Raw genomic sequence first — 21,332 nt, 5'->3', positions numbered from 1 at the left:
CAGACTGCAGATAATATAATGAGCAAAGAGAAGCAGTTGGAAGTACAATTGTCCCCCCAAGAACAGGAGACGGTGCATTTGCTTGCTTCAGACCAGCGCACGTCGTGGTTTTCCTCCTGTAAATGCATATCCAATGGCCTAAGTCAGGTTCCATGGGTAAATATTTACCAAAAATTATGAATGTGCACTGCAACAGTACTTATTTCATATTTGCTTGCTCCCCAGTCTCCACCCTTCCTCAGAGCAGATCTAATTCCCTGTCCGGAAGAGCATTTTGTGTCTTCATAATAGCGGAATTAGCCGTTGAAGTGACTTGGCAGTGTCGTGGATGCTAATTAGCTTTTTTTTTACTCTTGTGAGAGCTGCAGTTGATGCCAAGGTGGAAGGTCAGAGTCTCCTCGAATTTAAGTCATGGAAGCCTGTTTGATCTTGAAGCCGAGGAACCATCATCACATTTTGGTATTCTCAACGTGAACCTTGGTCAATGTGAAACTAAAGAAAGTTCTAAATGTGCAGTGATTTTGATTTGACATCCAATTGTTTGCAAATGTTAATGAGTCTTGTTTAGTTACTCATACATTTTGAGTGAGTGGTGGGGTCATGGCTAAAAAGGAGGTTACCCGAGCACCTTGTGCTGCGACTTGTTGACACACTTCTCTCCCTAACCGCTACACCCCTCCCCTCTGCTTTCCCCATCCTATACACCCCTCTTTCTCTCCCCCTCTCCCTTCTGTTCCCCAGAAAAAGGTGGTGGAGCAGCTGAGGAAGGACCTTCTGGTGAAACAGGAGCCGGAGGTGAAGGTTCAGGTGCTGGCTACAGACAAACACGTCCTCCAGATCCCCTCCTCCACTACTCTGCAGGCCCTACAGCAGACCACACACACCCAGGCCCTGCAGCAGGTAGCCACACAAGTCCACAGACACTGTCGACCTCTACTCAATTGCTTGTTATGTTGCACAGAGGCTTGTAACTTTGCAGTAGCCTACACAAGGTTTGCAAAATTCCCTAGGTTTTCAGAAATCTCTGTTGGTGGAACGTTGCAATGGAGAGATGTAGAATTTTTGGTCATGTTTGTGGAATTTTGCAAACCTAGCCTACCCTAGCCTCAAACTTGTCAGTGTTCACAAACTTGTACTACCATAGAGCAGGGGACTTCAACCACTTCTTACCCAGGGACCCCCTCCCAGGAAAAACGGCGACCCAGGGAGCCCCATCATACGTTAGCAAAAAATGGTCTTATCATCAGGTCAATGATAATGGCAAGGAAAAGTAATTAACATTTGTAAATGAATAGATTTTGACCTCACAATATAATTGGAAGAGGAAGTGTAAACTCTAACAGCCTGTTTTCTAGAAAGGTAAAAGTCTGTCATCTTAAGCTAAAGATATGTTATTTTACATTGGATGTATCTCAATCCACCGCATCCACCTATGTAACACTTCCCCGTTTGTGGTGAAAGGTGACCGATTTTGAGCGGTGTTTGTCAGACCACGAGACATCCCGAAAATCGGTCTTCACACATAATCGTTTGTAGCGTCCGAACGGTTTGGCCTAAGTATGACCCCTCTATGGAAAGATGAGACACTAACGAGCACGTACATGTTGCTCTAGGGCGCCCTCAAGACTCATCTGAAAGTCCCCCGGGTACCAGTTGAACAAATGTATGGGAGTGTTTAGTGTAATTTTTTTTTTTTAAATAGCGTTTTAAATACATTTTACATTTGTTTTGATATTTCAAGGGGTCTCAAAATTCTAAATCAAATGGCAAAATTATCCTTGGTATGACTTCTTTTTTTTTTTTAAACAATCCCATATAGCTTAGTAAACACCCCTGCCCCCCCGGCCCAGTTTAGAGGGTCTCAGGCTATATATATCTTATCTTGACAGACTCTTCAGAACACATCTCCTTTAGAACAGATAGTCCCCCTCAAAAAATCTATGTATTGAATCTGTTATTCAATACTAATATTGGCTAATAGCAGCAAGGCCAAAAAATATATTTTCATCAATTATTTTTCGGAATTGTTTTTGATACTACAAGGGGTCTTTTACATTTTTTAAATCGAATAGAAAAATGGTCCTTGGTATGAGCTTCTTAAAACAATTAAATCACCCTAAGAAACACCATCAGAGGCCTCTGGTCAAAAGTGTCTGACTTTCTGGGTTGTTCCTTGTACTGACATTAGTTACGTTATGAGATGTCCTTCAGCGATGCCAGTTCTTTTCGGCAGTACTTCTTCGTTCTCAGACCTTGCAAACCTCGATCCCCACTAGACGGACACAGCTGTAAAACCTCAAACCTACGTCATTCATGGCTCTGTAGATTTATCTCTAGCTCTTAGCGCAATGGGAAGTGCTCAGCTGGCAGGTTTCCTGTGGCGTTTGATGTAATCAGAGCTGCGTATGTCTGCGGCGCTCCTCTGGCTCAAGCCTGCCTTCATGGCAATGGGAAACGACTTGGCCGATAGACTTGCTGACTAGGCCCTGTTCCTCTGGGTCCTGTTGAGGGGGGAGGTAGGGGATTGAGGAAAGGGAGGGGACTCCCTACAGGGAATGGTTTGAAGTTAGCCCTAGTATTGAGTCCCCAGGCTTCACATTACAACATTTGTTGTATCTAGCTTAAGCAATCTCACTTTTCCACTCCCTTTTTCAACACAATCTCATTACTCTCTTCTATTTTTCTCTGTGCTCTGATGAATCAACTATTTCCTTTCTTTCCTTTCTCTCCTCTCTCTGTCAGAAGACGCTGACAGTCACCCCAGTCATCTCCACTAAGACTCTACCTGTAGTGCTGAAAGCTGCCACTCCCACCATGCCTTCCTCTGTTGTGGCGCAGCGCCCTGCCACCGTCGCCATGGTCGCTGCAATCAGCCATGCCTCCAAGCCTAGTATCGTCAACTCCAATTCCCAGAACACACCAGTGAACCTTCAGGTGGCTAGCAAATTGACCAATCAGTGTTTTGAGCCCGTCCGACTGGTGTCGAAGAATGCACTTGTGGTAAGGGTCATTCATTTCCTATCATTGTCATCTTTTCTAGTTCAACTCTTTCAAACACTTATATTATAACTGGTAGCAGTTTGGGGACCCCAAAGTGTTTTCAAATTAAGCAGTAAAGATTCAATCTGTTTTGTTTTTTTTTGGTCTCTTACAAAGTTTATTAGAGCAAAGTGGCTAGAACGTGTTTTCTGTGTAGATGTGTATGGAAATATGCATGGTCAAAATTGAGATTTCTTTAATTGAAAACCATGTCTCTTAATGAGGAGGTGCTTTGGGGCAGTGGTGTGTGGTGGCGCTTGGTACAAAGTCATCTTTCTCTCTGTAAAACTACTTGCAGAAGTCGATGAGTATAGATATATAATTGTCTGCAGCTCAGGTAGAGAGAATACAGTATTTGCTGTGGTTTTGTCTCAGGTGCAGGCCACCACCACCCCCACCTCAGCACAGCCAATCAAAGTTCCTCAGTTTGTCCCTCCTCCTAGACTGACGCCTCGACCCACCTTTCAACCACAGGTGCGTCCCAGTAAGACCCGCCCCCTAACCTTAATCCCCACCAACAAAGATTTTCTATTATATTGACATGATAGTGAAGTGACCGCTCTAACAATGGAAATGCATGTCCTCAAATGTGGAAGACAGGTGGGAGGAGGCCATGTGGCAGGTGGGAGAATGCCATGTGTGTCCACCTATATCAGTGCATTGGTAACAACCATTACGGAACTTATATTAGATCAAATAAGCTTTTTAGTAAATTAGCGATTACATTTTTTGGTTGACCAAATTTGAGACTCATTGACCTCTATACAAAAATGTGTGGGGCTATTTTACTATGAAAATATATGCACTCACTACTGTAAGTCGCTCTGGATAAGAGCGTCTGCTAAATATATTACATGTACATTATTTTGGGCAGATAAAAACCTCTCACTTTGCCGCTTCCACTCTGCCATCAATACAATCCAATGTGAGAGTGGCCACATGAAATTGAAGCTTTTAACTCAGCAGTCACTAGAGGGCGACAGTGTACACAAGGACAGTGCAGTCAGTCTTGGCTCCAAGTTATTGTTTGTTGTTTTTTCATAACCTTTCCTCTTGTCTTCTATTGCTTTCAGAATGTGTGCTTGTGTTGCATTTGTCTGTGTTAATACATTCCTTTGCTGCTGTTGTGTGTCTTTGTCTTTATGGTGAAATCTCTTGTTGTCCAGCAGCTTCTGAATGTTTTGCGTTTTGGCTGTTGGTATAAGGGTAATTCCACGGTAACAGAGTGATGCTGAGACTCAAATGTTTCACTTTTAAAATGTATGTTAAACAAAAACCAATGATTGCGAAGTTAAACAAACCATACAACTCGATAGCTTGATGTACAAGGACTACTTTTAACAATTTCCACAGAACATTTGACAAACACATTTACCCGAAGACCAGTGCAGATCAGGGTTTCCGTTAGGAAAATGTGGTGTCGGACAACATTTTGGGGATTAAAAAATAAATAAAAAAATTTAGAAATTTGCGGGACCCATATACTTTGGGTTCATAACACATTAGGGCATCCACCCACGGTGCTCAGAATGATGGAAATCACATTTAGATTATGGTAATGGGTCTTAACAGAAAAGAAGCAAATAAAATGTCATTTTCAAACGTTTGCCAAAGTGCAATTCATGAGAAAAGACCATTCTAAACAGCGCATCTGATAGCGGTTCCATATGTCACAGAGATCTGTTAGAAACTTAGAAAGAGGGGAATCTAAAGATGCAACAACTATGATGGTTTGCTAATATGACACGGATTGTGCTTCTGGACAACGAAAGAAAGTTGATATGAAAACCAATAGAACTGGAGAGAAATGTCATAGCGGCGGAAAATGGACGAAAATATGTAATTATCCCTGTCTGTACAGAAATAAATCAAACGGTTCCAAATATTTCACCAGAAAGCCTGACTTAGCCACAGAGGACTCGAGGATCATTCATTTATTTACGTTGCTGTGGATTGTTTCAAATCACGAGCTCGTCGGCCTATGCCTATTGGGGAAGCCTGCAATTTGGGCATTGTGCATGGCAATAGGCCTGGCTGATTATTGACTTGCTGCTGTCAGTGAAAAGCATTTAAAATATGTGTGAAGATAATGTCTTCAGTACAATAAAAAAAATTGTAGATATAGGCGAGTCTCTCTCCAGAATGGCTCCGCTGTCTCCCGCAAATTTTTGCGCAGTCATTGTTTCATTGAGTAAATTGTTTGCCCTTCAAATTTTTCAGGGGGGTCAATTCTCCATTACATAGGTCACCAGTAGTAAATGTACCGTTAATCCTTGTCAGTTGGTTACATACATTTCTGTTAATGCATGTATTATTTACAGTCTTATCATTCACGGAGTGGAAATGTTTGCACAGTTCACAACCTGCTACACCTATAGAAACAAGTTTTGGTTTATTTCATAATTTGTCTTTAGTTTGGAGTGCTCCATGTGAGCAATGAGTGTGTCAGGTTTCTCTGTCATGATAATGTTGAGGTAGCGAGCGCGCCCGAGCACGCATAGAAGTACCCGACCTGCTGTGTGGAAATGTAGGAGCGTTTTTTTTGTTTGTTTTTTACATCCGTTCCGAATTATAATATATCAGCTTCAATTTATTTTTGGCAATTGCCAGTTTACAGAAACCGTGGTGCAGATGCAAAGTTTAACAGAATGACAATTAGTTCTGTTTGTGCCATCATTCTGTTACCAGACTTTGCGTCTGCACTGTTCTTCGATTCTTAAAAAAAAAAAAAAATTAAGTAGTCGTGCATAGTTGCATGTTTTTTTTAACCCTTTAAAACCCACAGCGGCCATCAACTGCCTTTCTTTAAATGACTTTAGCTGCTGGGAACAGTCTGGTTTTTCTAACAATAATATTGGTGTCAAATATTGCAAAATGTAGTTGCTAACAACCTGTTGTCGTATTCGCGTGGCTGTTGTCATCAACCGGAAACTGGGGTATGTTTTCATTTGGACTTTTAAAAGTTGCGCCGAGTGGCCACGATTTTTCACTGTGGACACGTCCTTGCACTTTGAAAGCGATGATGTCGAGAAGAGTGAAATAAGTAAACAGCAGATATGTTTGGTGTTGCTGTTAGATGCTGTGAAACAGCTCTCAGCTTAGCAAATCCTGTCATGATGAGCACATCAACAGTGGAGCAGGAGCTTGAATGATTGCTGTCTCTCATGGAAATAATTGCAGTGTTTTGCTGGATATAGTCTAGAGGTTGACTGATTAATTGGCAAGGCAGATTAATTGTGGTGGATTTCAAGTTTGGACACCGATTATGGCCGATTACATTGCAATCCACGAGAAGACTGCGTGGCAGGCTGACCACCTGTTACGCGAGTGCAGCAAGGAGCCAAGGTATGTTGCTAGCTGGCATTAAACTTAACTTGTAAAAAAACAATCACTCTTAACATAATCACTAGTTAACTACACATGGTTGATTATATTACTAGTTTAACTAGCTTATCCTGCGTTGCATAGAATCAATGTGGTGCCTGTTAATCTGTCATCGAATCACAGCCTACTTCACCCAAACGGGTGATGATTTAAGAAAAGCGCATTAGCGTCAGGGTATATGCAGCAGTTTGGGCCGCCTGGCTTGTTGCAAACTGTGTGAAGACCATTTCGTCCTAACAAAGACCGTAATTAATGTGCCAGAATTTGACATAATTATGACATAACATTGAAGGTTGTGCAATGTAACAGCAATATTTAGACTTATGGATGCCACCTGTTCGATAAAATAGGGAATGGTTCCGTATTTCACTGAAAGAATAAGTTTTGTTTTCTAAATCATAGTTTCCGGGTTTGACCATATTAATGACCTAAGACTCGTATTTCTGTGTGTTTATTATATTATAATTAAGTCTATGATTTCATATTTAATAGAGCAGTCTGATTGAGCGGTGGTAGGCAGCAGCAGGCTTGTAAGCATTCATTCAAACAGCACTTTCCTGCGTTTGCCAGCAGCTCTTCGCGATGCTTGAAGCACAGCGCTGTTTGACTTCAAGCCTATCAACTTCTGAGATTAGGCTGGCAATACTATAGTGCCTATAAGAACATCCAATAGTCAGTATATGAAATGAAAATGTTATAGAGAGAAATAGTCCAAAACCTTCTTAATTAACTGGGAATATTGAAGAGTCATGTTAGAAGGAACCACCAGCTTTCATATGTTGTCATGTTCTGAGCAAGAAACTTAAACGTTAGCTTTTTTACATGGCACATATTGCACTTTTACTTTCTTCTCGAACACTGTCTTTGCATTATTTAAACCAAATTGAACATGTTTCATTATTTATTTGACAACTTTTTGTCAGAACTAGTCTGTACTAAATCTTACTGAGGTAATCTACATTTTGAAATACTCTGAATAGTTGTTTGCATTTTTACATTGTTACAGTAGTAAGAATCTTTGTCAATACAATGGCCTACTTTGTGTGGGTGCGTTTAGATTCTTTCCTCTTAATGCAACAAGTATTAGATGAAGATTAACTGAATTGTTGTCAAAGTAAGCTACTATTTCTGCATTTGGTGTCAGGCCTGATCGGTACTAAATCTTATTGAGAGAGGTTATCTACATTTTGATATAGTTATTTACATTGTTACAGAAGTAAGTCATTGGCAGTCAAATAGCCTACTTTGTTTGGATTTTGAAATGCATTCTGAATTGTCCTCTCGTCACATTTTTTGATAATTAAATATTTATGTGAAAATACTATTTCTACGAATAATATTTTATACTTGGTACATTTTGAGTGAGTAACTTAGTCAAATTTACTACAATTTTGAATACTCAAGTTTTATGTTGTGTGTTTATCGTTTTTTGATAGTGAGAGTCTTTACACAAAATTAATGTTATTCCTATAGGAATGAATGTGGTGTCATATTAAAGAGGAGGTTGTGCTCTTTAAAACTACACTGAACAAAGAAGATAAATGCAACATGTTAAGTGTTGGTCTCATGTTTCGTGAGCTGAAATAAAAGATCCCATAAATGTTCTATACGCACAAAAATGTATTTCTCTCAAATGTTGTGCATACATTTGTTTACATCCCTGTTAGTGAGCATTTCTCCTTTGCCAAGATAATCCATCCACCTGACGTGGCATATCAAGAAGCTGATTGAACAGCATTATCATTAGACAGGTGCAGCTTGTGCTGGGGACAATAAAAGGTCACTCTAAAATGTGCGGTTTTGTCACACAACACAATGCCACAGCTTTCGTGTCGAGATCCTGAGGCCCATTATCGTGCTATTCATCCGTCGCCATCACCTCATGTTTCAGCATAATGCACTGCCCCATGTCTCAAGGATCTGTACACAATTTCTGGATGCTGAAAATGTCCCAGTACTTCTATGGTCTGCATACACACCAGACATGTCACCCATAGAGCATGTTTGGGATGCTCTGGATCGACACGTACAACAGTGTATTCTAGTTCCTGCCAATATTCAGCAACTTTGCATGTCCATTGAAGAGGGACAACATTCCACAGGCCACAATCAACAGCCCAGTCATGGGAAATCCATAGATTAGGGCCTAATGAATTCATTTAAATTGACTGATTTCCTTATATGAACTGTAACTCAGTGAAATCTTTGAAATTGTTACGTTTACTTTTGTTCGTGTCTAAGTTATCTTGTAATTGTCATTTGATTTTGTGCTATGTCTGTTTTGAAATATATGTGATTTGTTTTATCTTAAACTCTTAATTCTAGAATGTTGCTGTTGATTATTATTGAGGTCTAAAGGATTACATTTGCAATTATTGATTTTTGTTTCACATCTTGAAGTGAAAAATCTGAGTCTCTGTATCACTCATTTGCCGTGGAATTGCCCATAACCTGTTTTTAACCTTGGGTGTGAACGTTTGATTTAATGCCCTGTTATTAAGGTGTGTAATGCCACTGGGAGCTCAGCATCCCTCAACAGTGGGCTCATTCTTAGTCAAGCTTTAGGCATTCTGGTCCAGCGCGACTCACAGTAAGTCCATCCAACCAGGGGGTTAAACTAAATCGTGGTGGGCTATGGTGTATTGAACTCCTAGGAAATAACAACGCGACTCTAACAGGCCATGTCGACTCCTGCAAAATAGTTCTGCTTATATGGATAAGGAACACCAGCAAAGGCAAAAGGAACATTAGCAAAACCACAAAGGTTACCAGTATTTTTGCTGGTTTTGATTGTGTTCCTTTTAAAAATGAATGACTGCTCACATCTGTGGTGTCACTTTTACTTACAACTGCCTTACCTAAGTGTTCATAGTCAAGTGGTGACTGTAGTAATGCCTCCATCTACAGTCAGTGATATCTCAGCACCACGTTGGCATTACCTGTCCCTGGTCAGTCCCTTTTACACACGTTTATGAAGACCCCTAAGCTCCAAAATGACACGTAATGCCTTATCGACTAATTGGCTAATCTTTGACCCCTATCCTCCCGACTCAGGTCCGTCCGAAGCCCGTCACGCCCAATAACAACGTGCCAATCGCCCCGGCACCCCCTCCGGCCATGATGGTGGCGCCCCAGTTGCTCCAGCGGGGCCCGGTGATGCTGACCACCAAGTTGAGCTCCTCCTCGCTGACCTCCAGTGCTGGGCCCATCCACCAGGTGCGCATTGTCAACGGCCAGCCATGTGCTTCCGCCGGCGCCAAAAGTGGCCAGCACACAGGCACTGTGACAGGCATCGTTATCACGGCCCCGGCATCGGCACGCCTCGCCACCCCCAAGCAGACACTGCAGATCAGCAGCCTCTCCTCAGACACCAAGGTCAGTACCATGGTTAGGGGATGGAGAAAGCGACTTGTCTCCTTTTCAGAATTGAAGTCATTGTACACTTATAACTCTTACTCTGTTTTTAATGATTTGAGAGCTTTGTTTTCCTCTCACATGTTTTCAGGCTGTTAAAGCTCACAGGGGATTGGAGCAGAAAATGTTGGCAAGCAGCACCCCTCCTCTGTCTCCAGCACCCAGACCGAAGAGGGAGGACAATCCTCAGGTACACTGGAGTTGGCACTAATGCTTCATTGTAAACTTGGGATCAAACCAGCATAACAAATGCATACTTTTACATTTTGGGGAGTATCAGCCTACTGATAGAACCTCAGTTTTAGACAATCCTTCACAGATAACATTCTGTAATGAGGCAGGCTCTGCCAAAGATACAGTATAAACATATCCAGTAAATTATAGATAGTGCCTTCAGAAAGTATTCACACCCCTTGACTTTTTCCACATTTTGTTGTTACAAACTGGGATTAAAATGGATTTGTAATTTTTTTTCTGTCAAAGATCAAAATACACAAGGTAAAACACAGGAGGTAAAAATATATGAAAAATGAAACATGTTGATTAGAAAAGTATTCCTTGAGTCAATACATGTTAGAATCATCTTTGGCAGGGATTACAGTTGTAAGTATTTTTGGGTAATTCTTAGAGCTTTGCACACCTGGATTGTGCAATATTATTATTTACAAATTCTTCAAGCTCTGTCAATTTGGTTGTTGATCATTGCTATACAGCCATTTTCAAGTCAACTGAAACTAGGCCACTTAGGAACATACAATGTTGTCTTGGTAAGCAACTCCAGTGTATATTTGGCCTTGTGTTTTAGGTTATTGTCCTGGTTAAAGGTGAATATTTCTGTGTCTGTTGGAAAGCAGACTGAACCAGGTTTTCCTCTACGATTTTTTTCCTTTGCTTAGCTTAATTCCGTTTCCTTTTAATATAAAAATAACTCCCTATTAATTTCCGATGACAAGCATACCCATAACATGATGCAGCCACTTCCATGCTTGAAAATATGAAGAGTAGTATTCAGTGATGTTGTGTTCAATTTGCCTCAAACATAATACTTTGTATACAGGACATGAAGTTAATTTCTTTGCCACATTTTTATCAGTTTTACTTTTAGTACCTTATTGCAAACAGGATGCATGCTTTGGAATATTTGTATTCTGTACAGGCTTCCTCCTTTTCACTCTGTCAGTTAAGTTAGTATTGTGGTGTAACTACAATGTTGTTGATCCATCCTCAGTGTTATATCACAGCCATTCAACTTTAACTGTTTTAACAGTTTTAAAATCACCATTGGCCTCATTGTGAAGTCCCTGAGCGGTTTCCTTCCTCTCCGGCAACGGAGTTAGGAAGAACGCCTGTATCTTTGTAGTGACTGGGTGTATTGATACATCAAGTCACTATCCACGTGTAATGAATTACTTCACCATGCTCAAAGGGATAGGCCTATTCCATTTTTAACAATCTACCAATAGGTGCCCTTTGCGAGGCATTGGTCTTTGTGGTTGGATCTGTGTTTGAAGTTCACTACTCAACTGAGGGACCTTACAGATAATTGCACGCTATACAATGCCTTTGGAAAGTATTCAGACCACTTGACTTTTTCCACTTTTTGAGTTTACAACCTTATTCTAAAATTGATTAAATCGCCCCCCCCCCGTCAATCTACACACAATAACCCATAATGACAAGGCAAAAACAGTTTTCTTTAGACATTTTTGCTAATTATTATAATTTTTAAAAAGTCTTCTTGGGTATGATGCTTCAAGCTTGGCACACCTGTATTTGGGGAGTTTCTCCCATTTCTTCTCTGCATATCCTCTCAAGCTCTGTCAGGTTGGATGGGGAGTGTTGCTGCACAGGCATTTCCAGGTTTCTCCAGAGATGTTCAAGTCCGGGCTCTGGCTGGGCCACTCAAGGACATTCAGAGACTTGTCCTGAAGCCACTGCTGCCTTTTTTTGGCTGTGTGCCTCGGGTTATTGTCCTGTTGGACAGTCTGAGGTACTGAGCGCCCTGGATCAGGTTTTCATCAAGAATCTCTCTGTCCCTGCAAAACATCCCCACTGATGCTGCCACTACCATGCTTCACTGTAGGGATGGTTTAAGGTTTCCTTCAGACGTTCAATCTTGGTTTCATCAGACCAGAGAATCTGTTTTTTTTTAACACCTCCCTGACCAATGCCCTTCTCCCCTGATTTCTCAGTTTGTCCGGTTGGCCAGCTCTAGGAAGATTCTTGGTGGTTCCAAACTTCTTCTATCTCAGAATGATGGAGGCCACTGTGTTATTGGTGACTTTCAATGCTGCAGATTTTTTTGGTACCCGTTTCCAGATCTGTGCTCGGCACAATCCTGTCTCAGCTCCACGGACAATTCCTTCGACCTCATTGCTTAGTTTTTGCTCTGACATGCACTGTCAGCTGTGGGACCTCATATAGAAAGGTGGACTTACCACAGGTGAATTTGCCACCTTTGATATCAAAGGTGTATAAACATAAACAAGTTGTATAAACATCTCAAGGATGCTCAATGGAAACAGGATGCACCTGAGCTCAATTTTGAATCTCATAGCAAAGGGTCTAAATACTTATGTCAATAGGGTATTTCAGTTTATGTTTATAAATTGGCAAGAAATGTAAAAAAATATATATTTTCACTTTGACATTTTGGGGTATTGTGTGTAGATTGAGAGAGGAAATAATAATCCATTTTTACTAAGGATGTAACGTGAAAAAGTCAAGGATGTGTGTTTTAAATATATTTTTTAGGAATTCTCCTCACACAGGGCACCATTTTTGTGGGGGGTTGTCCTAATACCCTTTCATTGTTTCCCCCAGAAACTTGCCTTCATGGTTGCCCTCGGACTTGTCACCCATGACCATATGGAAGGTAAGTGCTGCCGGTTAGGCCTAAATTAAATTCCAGTTGCTACATTCACCTACATTCCCTAGAGGTTTATACTGCAATGCTTGTATTAAGATGCTGCTCTTTTGTTTATAGAAATTCAAAGCAGAAGGCAGGAGCGTAAGCGAAGAACAACGGCGAACCCGGTGTACAGTGGAGCTGTATTTGAGCCCGAGGTATGGCTGTTCTTCTACTTATCACATTTTTAAAATCTATTATAGTGTAACCACACATTACTACAACAACTGATACACAATCAATGTTGGGCGGATTACTTAAAAAATAACACAAAATGAATAAAGTAATCTGATTACTTTCACTAACACCCAGATGTTTTAAAAACAGGCACCTACTATAGCATTATTTTATTTAGTAGCCTAAAATTAGTATTTCCAACTTGCGATGTGTGAGATTATGAAGGTCCTATCATTCACATGTTCTTTGTGTGAGAGCATTGTCACAGGGCTCCATACTAAAGTTTTCAGCCCATGATTGGGTTGCACCAAAAATTTGTGGCAGGGTCACGCAATAGACTAAATGTATAGCCAAATCATCTTTTAAAGTCATTCAACATGCTTCATTAAGAAGTGTACTAGACTAAGATGGTATGAATTTAAGAAATTAATTGTTTAATCTAAAATGTCCAAGCAGAAAGGCATGATTCCAGATTTTTTTGGTTTTTAAATTTTTACCCCTTTTTCTCCCCAATTTCGTGGTATCCAATTGTTGTAGTAGCTACTATCTTGTCTCATCGCTACAACTCCCGTACGGGCTCGGGAGAGACGAAGGTTGAAAGTCATGCGTCCTCTGATACACAACCCAACCAGCCGCACTGCTTCTTAACACATCGCACATCCAACCCGGAAGCCAGCCGCACCAATGTGCCGGAGGAAACACCATGTACCTGGCAACCTTGGCTAGCGCGCACTGCACCCGTCCCGCCACAGGAGTCGCTGGTGCGCGATGAGACAAGGACATCCCTACCGACCAAGCCATCCCTAACCCGCACGACGCTAGGCCAATTGTGCGTCGCGGCCGGTTACGACAGAGCCTGGGCGCGAACCCAGAGTCTCTGATGGCACAGCTGGCGCTGCAGTACAGCGCCCTTCACCACTGCGCCACCCAGGAGGCGGATTGTTGGGATTTTTGTTGTTTATTTGACTGTCAAGATGGGGTTCCAGAATTTCAATTTTTTTGTTCAATATAGATTAATTTGTCTACATGGGGCACTAATGTCAAATAGCCCGGGCTAATTCACCACCAGGGTAGTAATAGCTAGATTGCTAACTCTCAATGATATATCCCAATATTTAGGTTACAGATAGGAGGCTAAGCCATGTAATTTGATATCAGTAATAAATTGAATGAAAAGGCCTATTCGCTCACCTTAAAAGAATACAAAAGAAGCTATCCACCCTTGATGGGCGATCAGCAGAACAACAATAGAATCTTTGAGAGCATGTGAGAAGTTTTGAATATGTGCTAAATGACAGCAATGCTGACAAATCAGATCTTTTTAAGAATGTAACTGTAATCCAATGACGCTTTAAATGTTTTATTTTGTATGATTTTTTAAGTAATCCAAGCTGATTAGTTTCAAATCAAATCAAATCAAATTTATTTATATAGCCCTTCGTACATCAGCTGATATCTCAAAGTGCTGTACAGAAACCCAGCCTAAAACCCCAAACAGCAAACAATGCAGGTGTAAAAGCACAGTGGCTAGGAAAAACTCCCTAGAAAGGCCAAAACCTAGGAAGAAACCTAGAGAGGAACCGGGCTATGTGGGGTGGCCAGTCCTCTTCTGGCTGTGCCGGGTAGAGATTATAACAGAACATGACCAAGATGTTCAAATGTTCATAAATGACCAGCATGGTCGAATAATAATAAGGCAGAACAGTTGAAACTGGAGCAGCAGCACAGTCAGGTGGACTGGGGACAGCAAGGAGCCTTCATGTCAGGTAGTCCTGGGGCACGGTCCTAGGGCTCAGGTCAGTTGAAACTGGAGCAGGAGCATGGCCAGGTGGACTGGGGACAGCAAGGAGTCCTCATGTCAGGTAGTCCTGGGACATGGTCCTAGGGCTCAGGTCCTCCGAGAGAAAGAAAGAGAGAAGGAGAGAATTAGAGAACGCACACTTAGATTCACACAGGACACCGAATAGGACAGGAGAAGTACTCCAGATATAACAAACTGACCCTAGCCCCCGACACATAAACTACTGCAGCATAAATAGTGGAGGCTGAGACAGGAGGGGTCAGGAGACATTGTGGCCACACCCGAGGACACCCCCGGACAGGGCCAAACAGGAAGGATATAACCCCACCCACTTTGCCAAAGCACATCCCCCACACCACTAGAGGGATATCTTCAACCACCAACTTACCATCCTGAGACAAGGCCGAGTATAGCCCACAAAGATCTCCGCCACGGTACAACCCAAGGGGGCAACCCAGACAGGCCGACCACAACAGTGAATCAACCCACCCAGGTGACGCACCCCCCAGCGACGGCACGAGAGAGCCCCAGCAAGCCAGTGACTCAGCCCCCGTAACAGGGTTAGAGGCAGAGAATCCCAGTGGAAAGAGGGGAACCGGCCAGGCAGAGACAGCAAGGGCGGTTCGTTGCTCCAGAGCCTTTCCGTTCACCTTCCCACTCCTGGGCCAGACTACACTCAATCATATGACCCACTGAAGAGATGAGTCTTCAGTAAAGACTTAAAGGTTGAGACCGAGTTTGCGTCTCTGACATGGGTAGGCAGACCGTTCCATAAAAATGGAGCTCTATAGGAGAAAGCCCTGCCTCCAGCTGTTTGCTTAGAAATTCTAGGGACAATTAGGAGGCCTGCGTCTTGTGACCGTAGCGTACGTGTAGGTATGTACGGCAGGACCAAATCAGAGAGGTAGGTAGGAGCAAGCCCATGTAATGCTTTGTAGGTTAGCAGTAAAACCTTGAAATCAGCCCTTGCTTTGACAGGAAGCCAGTGTAGAGAGGCTAGCACTGGAGTAATATGATCAATTTTTTTGGTTCTAGTCAGGATTCTAGCAGCCGTATTTAGCACTAACTGAAGTTTATTTAGTGCTTTATCCGGGTAGCCGGAAAATAGAGCATTGCAGTAGTCTAACCTAGAAGTGACAAAAGCATGGATTAATTTTTCTGCATCATTTTTGGACAGAAAGTTTCTGATTTTTGCAATGTTACGTAGATGGAAAAAGCTGTCCTCGAAATGGTCTTGATATGTTCTTCAAAAGAGAGATCAGGGTCCAGAGTAACGCCGAGGTCCTTCACAGTTTTATTTGAGACGACTGTACAACCATTAAGATTAATTGTCAGATTCAACAGAAGATCTCTTTGTTTCTTGGGACCTAGAACAAGCATCTCTGTTTTGTCCGAGTTTAATAGTAGAAAGTTTGCAGCCATCCACTTCCTTATGTCTGAAACACATGCTTCTAGCGAGGGCAATTTTGGGGCTTCACCATGTTTCATTGAAATGTACAGCTGTGTGTCATCCGCATAGCAGTGAAAGTTTACATTATGTTTTCGAATAACATCCCCAAGAGGTAAAATATATAGTGAAAACAATAGTGGTCCTAAAACAGAACCTTGAGGAACACCGAAATGTACAGTTGATTTGTCAGAGGACAAACCATTCACAGAGACAAACTGATATCTTTCCGACAGATAAGACCTAAACCAGGCCAGAACATGTCCGTGTAGACCAATTTGGGTTTCCAATCTCTCCAAAAGAATGTGGTGATCGATGGTATCAAAAGCAGCACTAAGGTCTAGGAGCACGAGGACAGATGCAGAGCCTCGGTCCGATGCCATTAAAATGTCATTTACCACCTTCACAAGTGCCGTCTCAGTGCTATGATGGGGTCTAAAACCAGACTGAAGCATTTCGTATACATTGTTTGTCTTCAGGAAGGCAGTTAGTTGCTGCGCAACAGCCTTCTCTAAAATCTTTGAGAGGAATGGAAGATTCGATATAGGCCGATAGTTTTTATATTTTCTGGGTCAAGGTTTGGCTTTTTCAAGAGAGGCTTTATTACTGCCACTTTTAGTGAGTTTGGTACACATCCAGTGGATAGAGAGCCGTTTATTATGTTCAACATAGGAGGGCCAAGCACAGGAAGCAGCTCTTTCAGTAGTTTAGTTGGGATAGTTTCTTCATAAGCCGTGGCTACGGGTACAGAGATTTCACCCATGCTCCCGCCGGCCCCTCCAGAGACCTCTTTCTTAATGCTAAATATCAGGATCACATTGTTATTTTACTGTTATTTTACACACACATTTGAAGCTGCTGCTCACACTCCGCCTCCCTTCGAGTTTCGCTATTTACTCACCTTCTGAACCATGATGATGTAGCCTATGTCTCTGCCTCATATTTCTGAACAGCTGAAATAAAAACCCCTGCGGCGATTTGAACGAACATTGTAAAACGTATATATTAACAAGGCTATAACCTGTCTGTCTGTTGTAACTGATATTGCAGTTGCACAGCAGGACACAGTCCCTACACTTTCGAGCAAAACAGTCAGCGTTTTGTGTGATGTAGGCTAATCTTTATAGTTGCTGCCATATCGTAGTTCCTGAGAAAAGAACGCCACTTGACTGCCTGTCTGCCTCACTTGACTGCCTGTCTGTCTACTGCGCAATTTAGGCAATATTGGCAATGATGATTAAAAAAATAACATTGAATCGCTAATTAGACTGCGTGTCTGTGTCTTGCTGCATTCCACCTCTGGGCAGCCGAATGTTCTAGGCAGCCGAGCGTTTGTCCAGACCGGTATAAAGAGTCTGAATGGGCAAGTTTGTTTTTGAATAGGCCAGTGCCATAGTTATGCCATATGTTGATATTGTGGCGAGAGGAAATATCTACATGTAAGTTGGCAGCTAAGAAGAACATTAAGTCGCTAGACTGCCTGTTTGTGTTGTGCTTATGATTTTATTTGTATTCATTTAACCTTCATTTAACTAGGCAAGTCATTTAAGAACAAATTCTTATTTTACAATGACCGCCTACCCCGACCAAACCCTCCCCTAACCCGGACGATGCTGGGCCAATTGAGCGCAGCCCTATAGGACTCCCAATCACAGCCGGTTGTGATACATCCCGGGTGACTCCTTTAGCTCTGTGATGCAGTGCCTTAGACTGCTGCACCATTCGGGGGTGCGCAGTATCTGCAACGCTGACAACACATTTTGTACGAACATGTCGATTTAATGTTTTTTGTGTAAAACATGTAAATAGAAAAAACATAATTGTTCTTATGCTAACTGAGGAATGGACTGCAGTAGTTCAAACAGTTTTGTATACATCATGAAGTTTGCAGGCTTCACTAGTGACCAAATCAAATTTATTTATATAGCCCTTCGTACATCAGCTGATATTTTAAAGTGCTGTATGGATACCCAGCCTAAAACCCCAAACAGCGAGGATGTAGAAGCACGGTGGCTAGGAAAAACTCCCTAGAAAGGCCAAAGCCTGGTTCCTCTCTAGGTTTCTTCCTAGGTTATGTGGGGTGGCCAGTCCTCTTCTGCCTGTGCCGGGTGGAGATTATAACAGAACATGGCCAAGATGTTCAAATGTTCATAAATGACCAGCATGGTCAAATAATAATAATCACAGGCAGAACAGTTGAAACTGGAGCAGCAGCACGGCCAGGTGGACTGGGGACACCAAGGAGTCATCATGTCAGGTAGTCCTGGGGCATGGTCCTAGGGCTCAGGTCCTCCCGAGAGAGAGAGAAAGAAAGAGAGAAGGGGAGAATTAGAGAACGCACACTTAGATTCACACAGGACACCGAATAGGACAGGAGAAGTACTCCAGATATAACAAACTGACCCTAGCCGCCCGACGCATAAATACTGGAGGCTGAGACAGGAGGGGTCAGGAGACACTGTGGCCCCACCCGAGGACACCCCCTGACAGGGCCAAACAAGAAGGATATATGACAAAGGAAACCAAGGAGGGGAGAGAGGCAGCGGAGCACTCGGTACAGCAGCTACGTAGGCAACGGAGTAGGCACTTGACTACGTAAAAAAACAATATCCTGCACATGTGCATAAATATCTGTATTTTTAGCATAGGCAAATTTGGATACAGAAACTCCATACTTCATGTCTGGAATCAGATAACGTAATCTCTATTACATGTAATCCATTACTACCCGACTCTGTACAAAATGTGTTTCTTATTAGGTTGAATGCCAGTGCACATACTTTTTAAAATGCGACCATAATACGCACTGTTTTCCTTGCATGTGAATATCTGAATTCATGTGAATATCTGAATGCATGGACTCAGAGTTAGAATCTAGCCCTGTGTAGCATATGAAAAGAAAACGGGTGTCCTTTTTGAGTGAGAAACATGGACTTTGCAGTCAAATCAAAGCTGGATTTGTTCTCCCACATATGTATTCCTTTCGACGCCGTGCAGAGGAAGAAGAGTGCAGTGACCTACCTAAACACTCCGCTTCACCAGGGAACCAGAAAGCGAGGTCAGTATCCACTCAACAAGCTGTCAACACTGGAGTCTGTAAACACCTGCACATACACCTGTTCCAATGCCCAGGGGACATATAGATGTATACATTACTGATCTGGCCTATATTTGATGCATGTATGTTTTAATCTACTTAATGTAAATGGTACGAAATGCTCTGAATGTTTTACACACAACCTTTCTGCTGACACCTCTTTGCTTGCTGGCCCGAATCCCATGCAGGGACACTTACTAAGAGACTGCTATTCTGACCTTGAAGACTTCATTTTGACTGCCTTTTCTTTATCCCTAACTGTAGAAATTTCTTGAGTTTTTCCAATTGTCATTTGTGAAAAACGGAAGGTTTTGGTTAGAGGGATAATAGTTAATCTCAAAGTGTAACAGTGTCAGATGTTTCCATGCATCAACTAGAGCGGAGTCAATTTGTTGATCCGAGCACTAGGAAATCGGTAGGCCTCAACCCCAAATGAATGGGAAAGATGAGCACCATCCAAATACACTTACACACCATGTTTTGCTGTATGAAAGCATCTGACAAACTGTGAATCACTTTGAACAGTCCCTTTTTGAGGTTGATTTGTAGACGTCCTAGTGAATAGGGAGAGATGTCTCACGCCCGTCAGCTGTCAGCTTCCCTCCACCCTGCCAATGTATTTGCTCTGCTTTTTCTTTTGAACCCCACTTGCATGTAGCTTCTGTCTCTTAGTGCACTAACTCCGCTCTGTGCTTCTCCTCCTCCACCCTCAACTCAACACCATCCCCTTTTTCACGCTAGCCAACGAGGACCGCCTGTCAAAGGTATGTTGGACAGACGGTTTGTTTGTTTGTTTGTTTCCCTCCCACCTCCATCTTTTTTTTTTTCTTTTTTTTTTTTTTCCGTCTGTCTCATTTCACCCAGGTCGCCCACCCAAATACAGCAGTGTTCCAGAACTGGGCAGCCACACCCCGACTTCCCCCTCCAGCTGTCTCACTGCTTCCCTGGTCCCCGAGCGGCCCAACACTGGGGGGAGCTTCCCCTTCCATGTCCACCCCCACCACTCTCTCCCCCTGCCCAGCCCCAGCTCTGGGGATGTAAGTAGCAGCTGGAGAGACCAGAACAGCAGCCTGGACTTTCTGGGGCTCTATCCCCACTTACTTACCTACTGTCGCCCCTCCCTTTTTTATACCGGTGGTATTATCCACAGGCTGTAACCTCCCCATCACACGCAAATACTTAAGTGGAGTTCAAATCTCCCAGTTCCTTCACGTCTAAAGACAAGTACAGACACTTGTTTATTGATTTACTCCCTACTGTCTGATCCTGATCTAATTATTTAATTGTTTTTATGCATTACAAAGTGAACAGTACCCCTCTCCTTAAATTTAGTACCGCCCCAGTACCTCTTTCCCCCTACTCTGAGGAATAATTGATAGCCTGTCAAATTGATAATTTACTCATTTTATGTTTTAATAATAATAATAATATATGCCATTTAGCAGACGCTTTTATCCAAAGCGACTTACAGTCATGTGTGCAGGATCAGTTTGTTTAGATCCTCTTTTAAATGGCATTAAAAATATACTGCAGTTTATTACATAGGTTAAACTATAATTTTAATTAAGAAATGCAGAATGGTATGCACAGTGGCTTTTATAATGGCCTTCACCCATTTCAGTGTTGGAATTACACACATGACTTAAGTGTTCTCTTTTTTAGTGTCTAATTAACTTATTTAGCCTCAGTTTCAATCTTTCTCATTAGGAAATGCGACTGAGAATGAGATTTGGGTCTTGGCGGTGTGCTTTGATGTGGGTGTCTCTTGTGTGGGAAGCATTTGTACGTTCACTCTGCCAAAACAGTACACAGTTAGTCACTCACTGTTCTAGATCATTTATAACAATCTAACCTGGTCTTGTCTGGAACTAGCCTTGGCTGGCTAGCAAGCTAGCCAAATTATTTAGCCAATTAGATTCAGCCAGCCTGTGTGCAACTGTGGCAAAATTGGTTCGACTTTGGATAGCCGGTCTGTGGGGTTAGTTGGGGACTGCCAGTATATATTTCATTATATTGTAATTCATGTTGTACATTTTTTCATGAAATGCTTTGAATATTTGTATAT

The 21,332-nt window shown here is 42.2% G+C and overlaps 1 protein-coding gene and 1 long non-coding RNA gene across 6 annotated transcripts in view; both read left to right on the top strand.

The window, feature by feature from the left end:
* LOC127908187 (uncharacterized) overlaps positions 1–21,332 on the top strand; it is a 204,259-nt gene that overhangs the window by 143,713 nt on the left and 39,214 nt on the right. The gene's annotated exons all lie outside the window — the stretch shown is intronic.
* phf21ab (PHD finger protein 21Ab) overlaps positions 1–21,332 on the top strand; it is a 79,951-nt gene that overhangs the window by 40,709 nt on the left and 17,910 nt on the right. For 2 of the 5 annotated variants that reach the window (XM_052465377.1, XM_052465378.1), the window contains exons 7-15: positions 742–900; positions 2,743–3,000; positions 3,415–3,513; positions 9,478–9,798; positions 9,929–10,027; positions 12,661–12,712; positions 12,824–12,903; positions 19,168–19,228; positions 20,009–20,031. In XM_052465377.1, coding sequence (XP_052321337.1) covers positions 742–900; positions 2,743–3,000; positions 3,415–3,513; positions 9,478–9,798; positions 9,929–10,027; positions 12,661–12,712; positions 12,824–12,903; positions 19,168–19,228; positions 20,009–20,031 — 1,152 coding nt within the window. Of the gene's footprint in view, positions 1–741; positions 901–2,742; positions 3,001–3,414; positions 3,514–9,477; positions 9,799–9,928; positions 10,028–12,660; positions 12,713–12,823; positions 12,904–19,167; positions 19,229–20,008; positions 20,032–20,131; positions 20,305–21,332 lie in introns of all 5 variants that reach the window. The other 3 variants (XM_052465375.1, XM_035790524.2, XM_052465376.1) reach the window with 3 other exon arrangements.

Source organism: Oncorhynchus keta, chromosome 17, assembly GCF_023373465.1.
Source record: "Oncorhynchus keta strain PuntledgeMale-10-30-2019 chromosome 17, Oket_V2, whole genome shotgun sequence".
NCBI lineage: Eukaryota > Metazoa > Chordata > Actinopteri > Salmoniformes > Salmonidae > Oncorhynchus > Oncorhynchus keta.
Note: the sequence above shows the minus strand (reverse complement) of the source record. Positions and strands in the feature narration are given on the sequence as shown.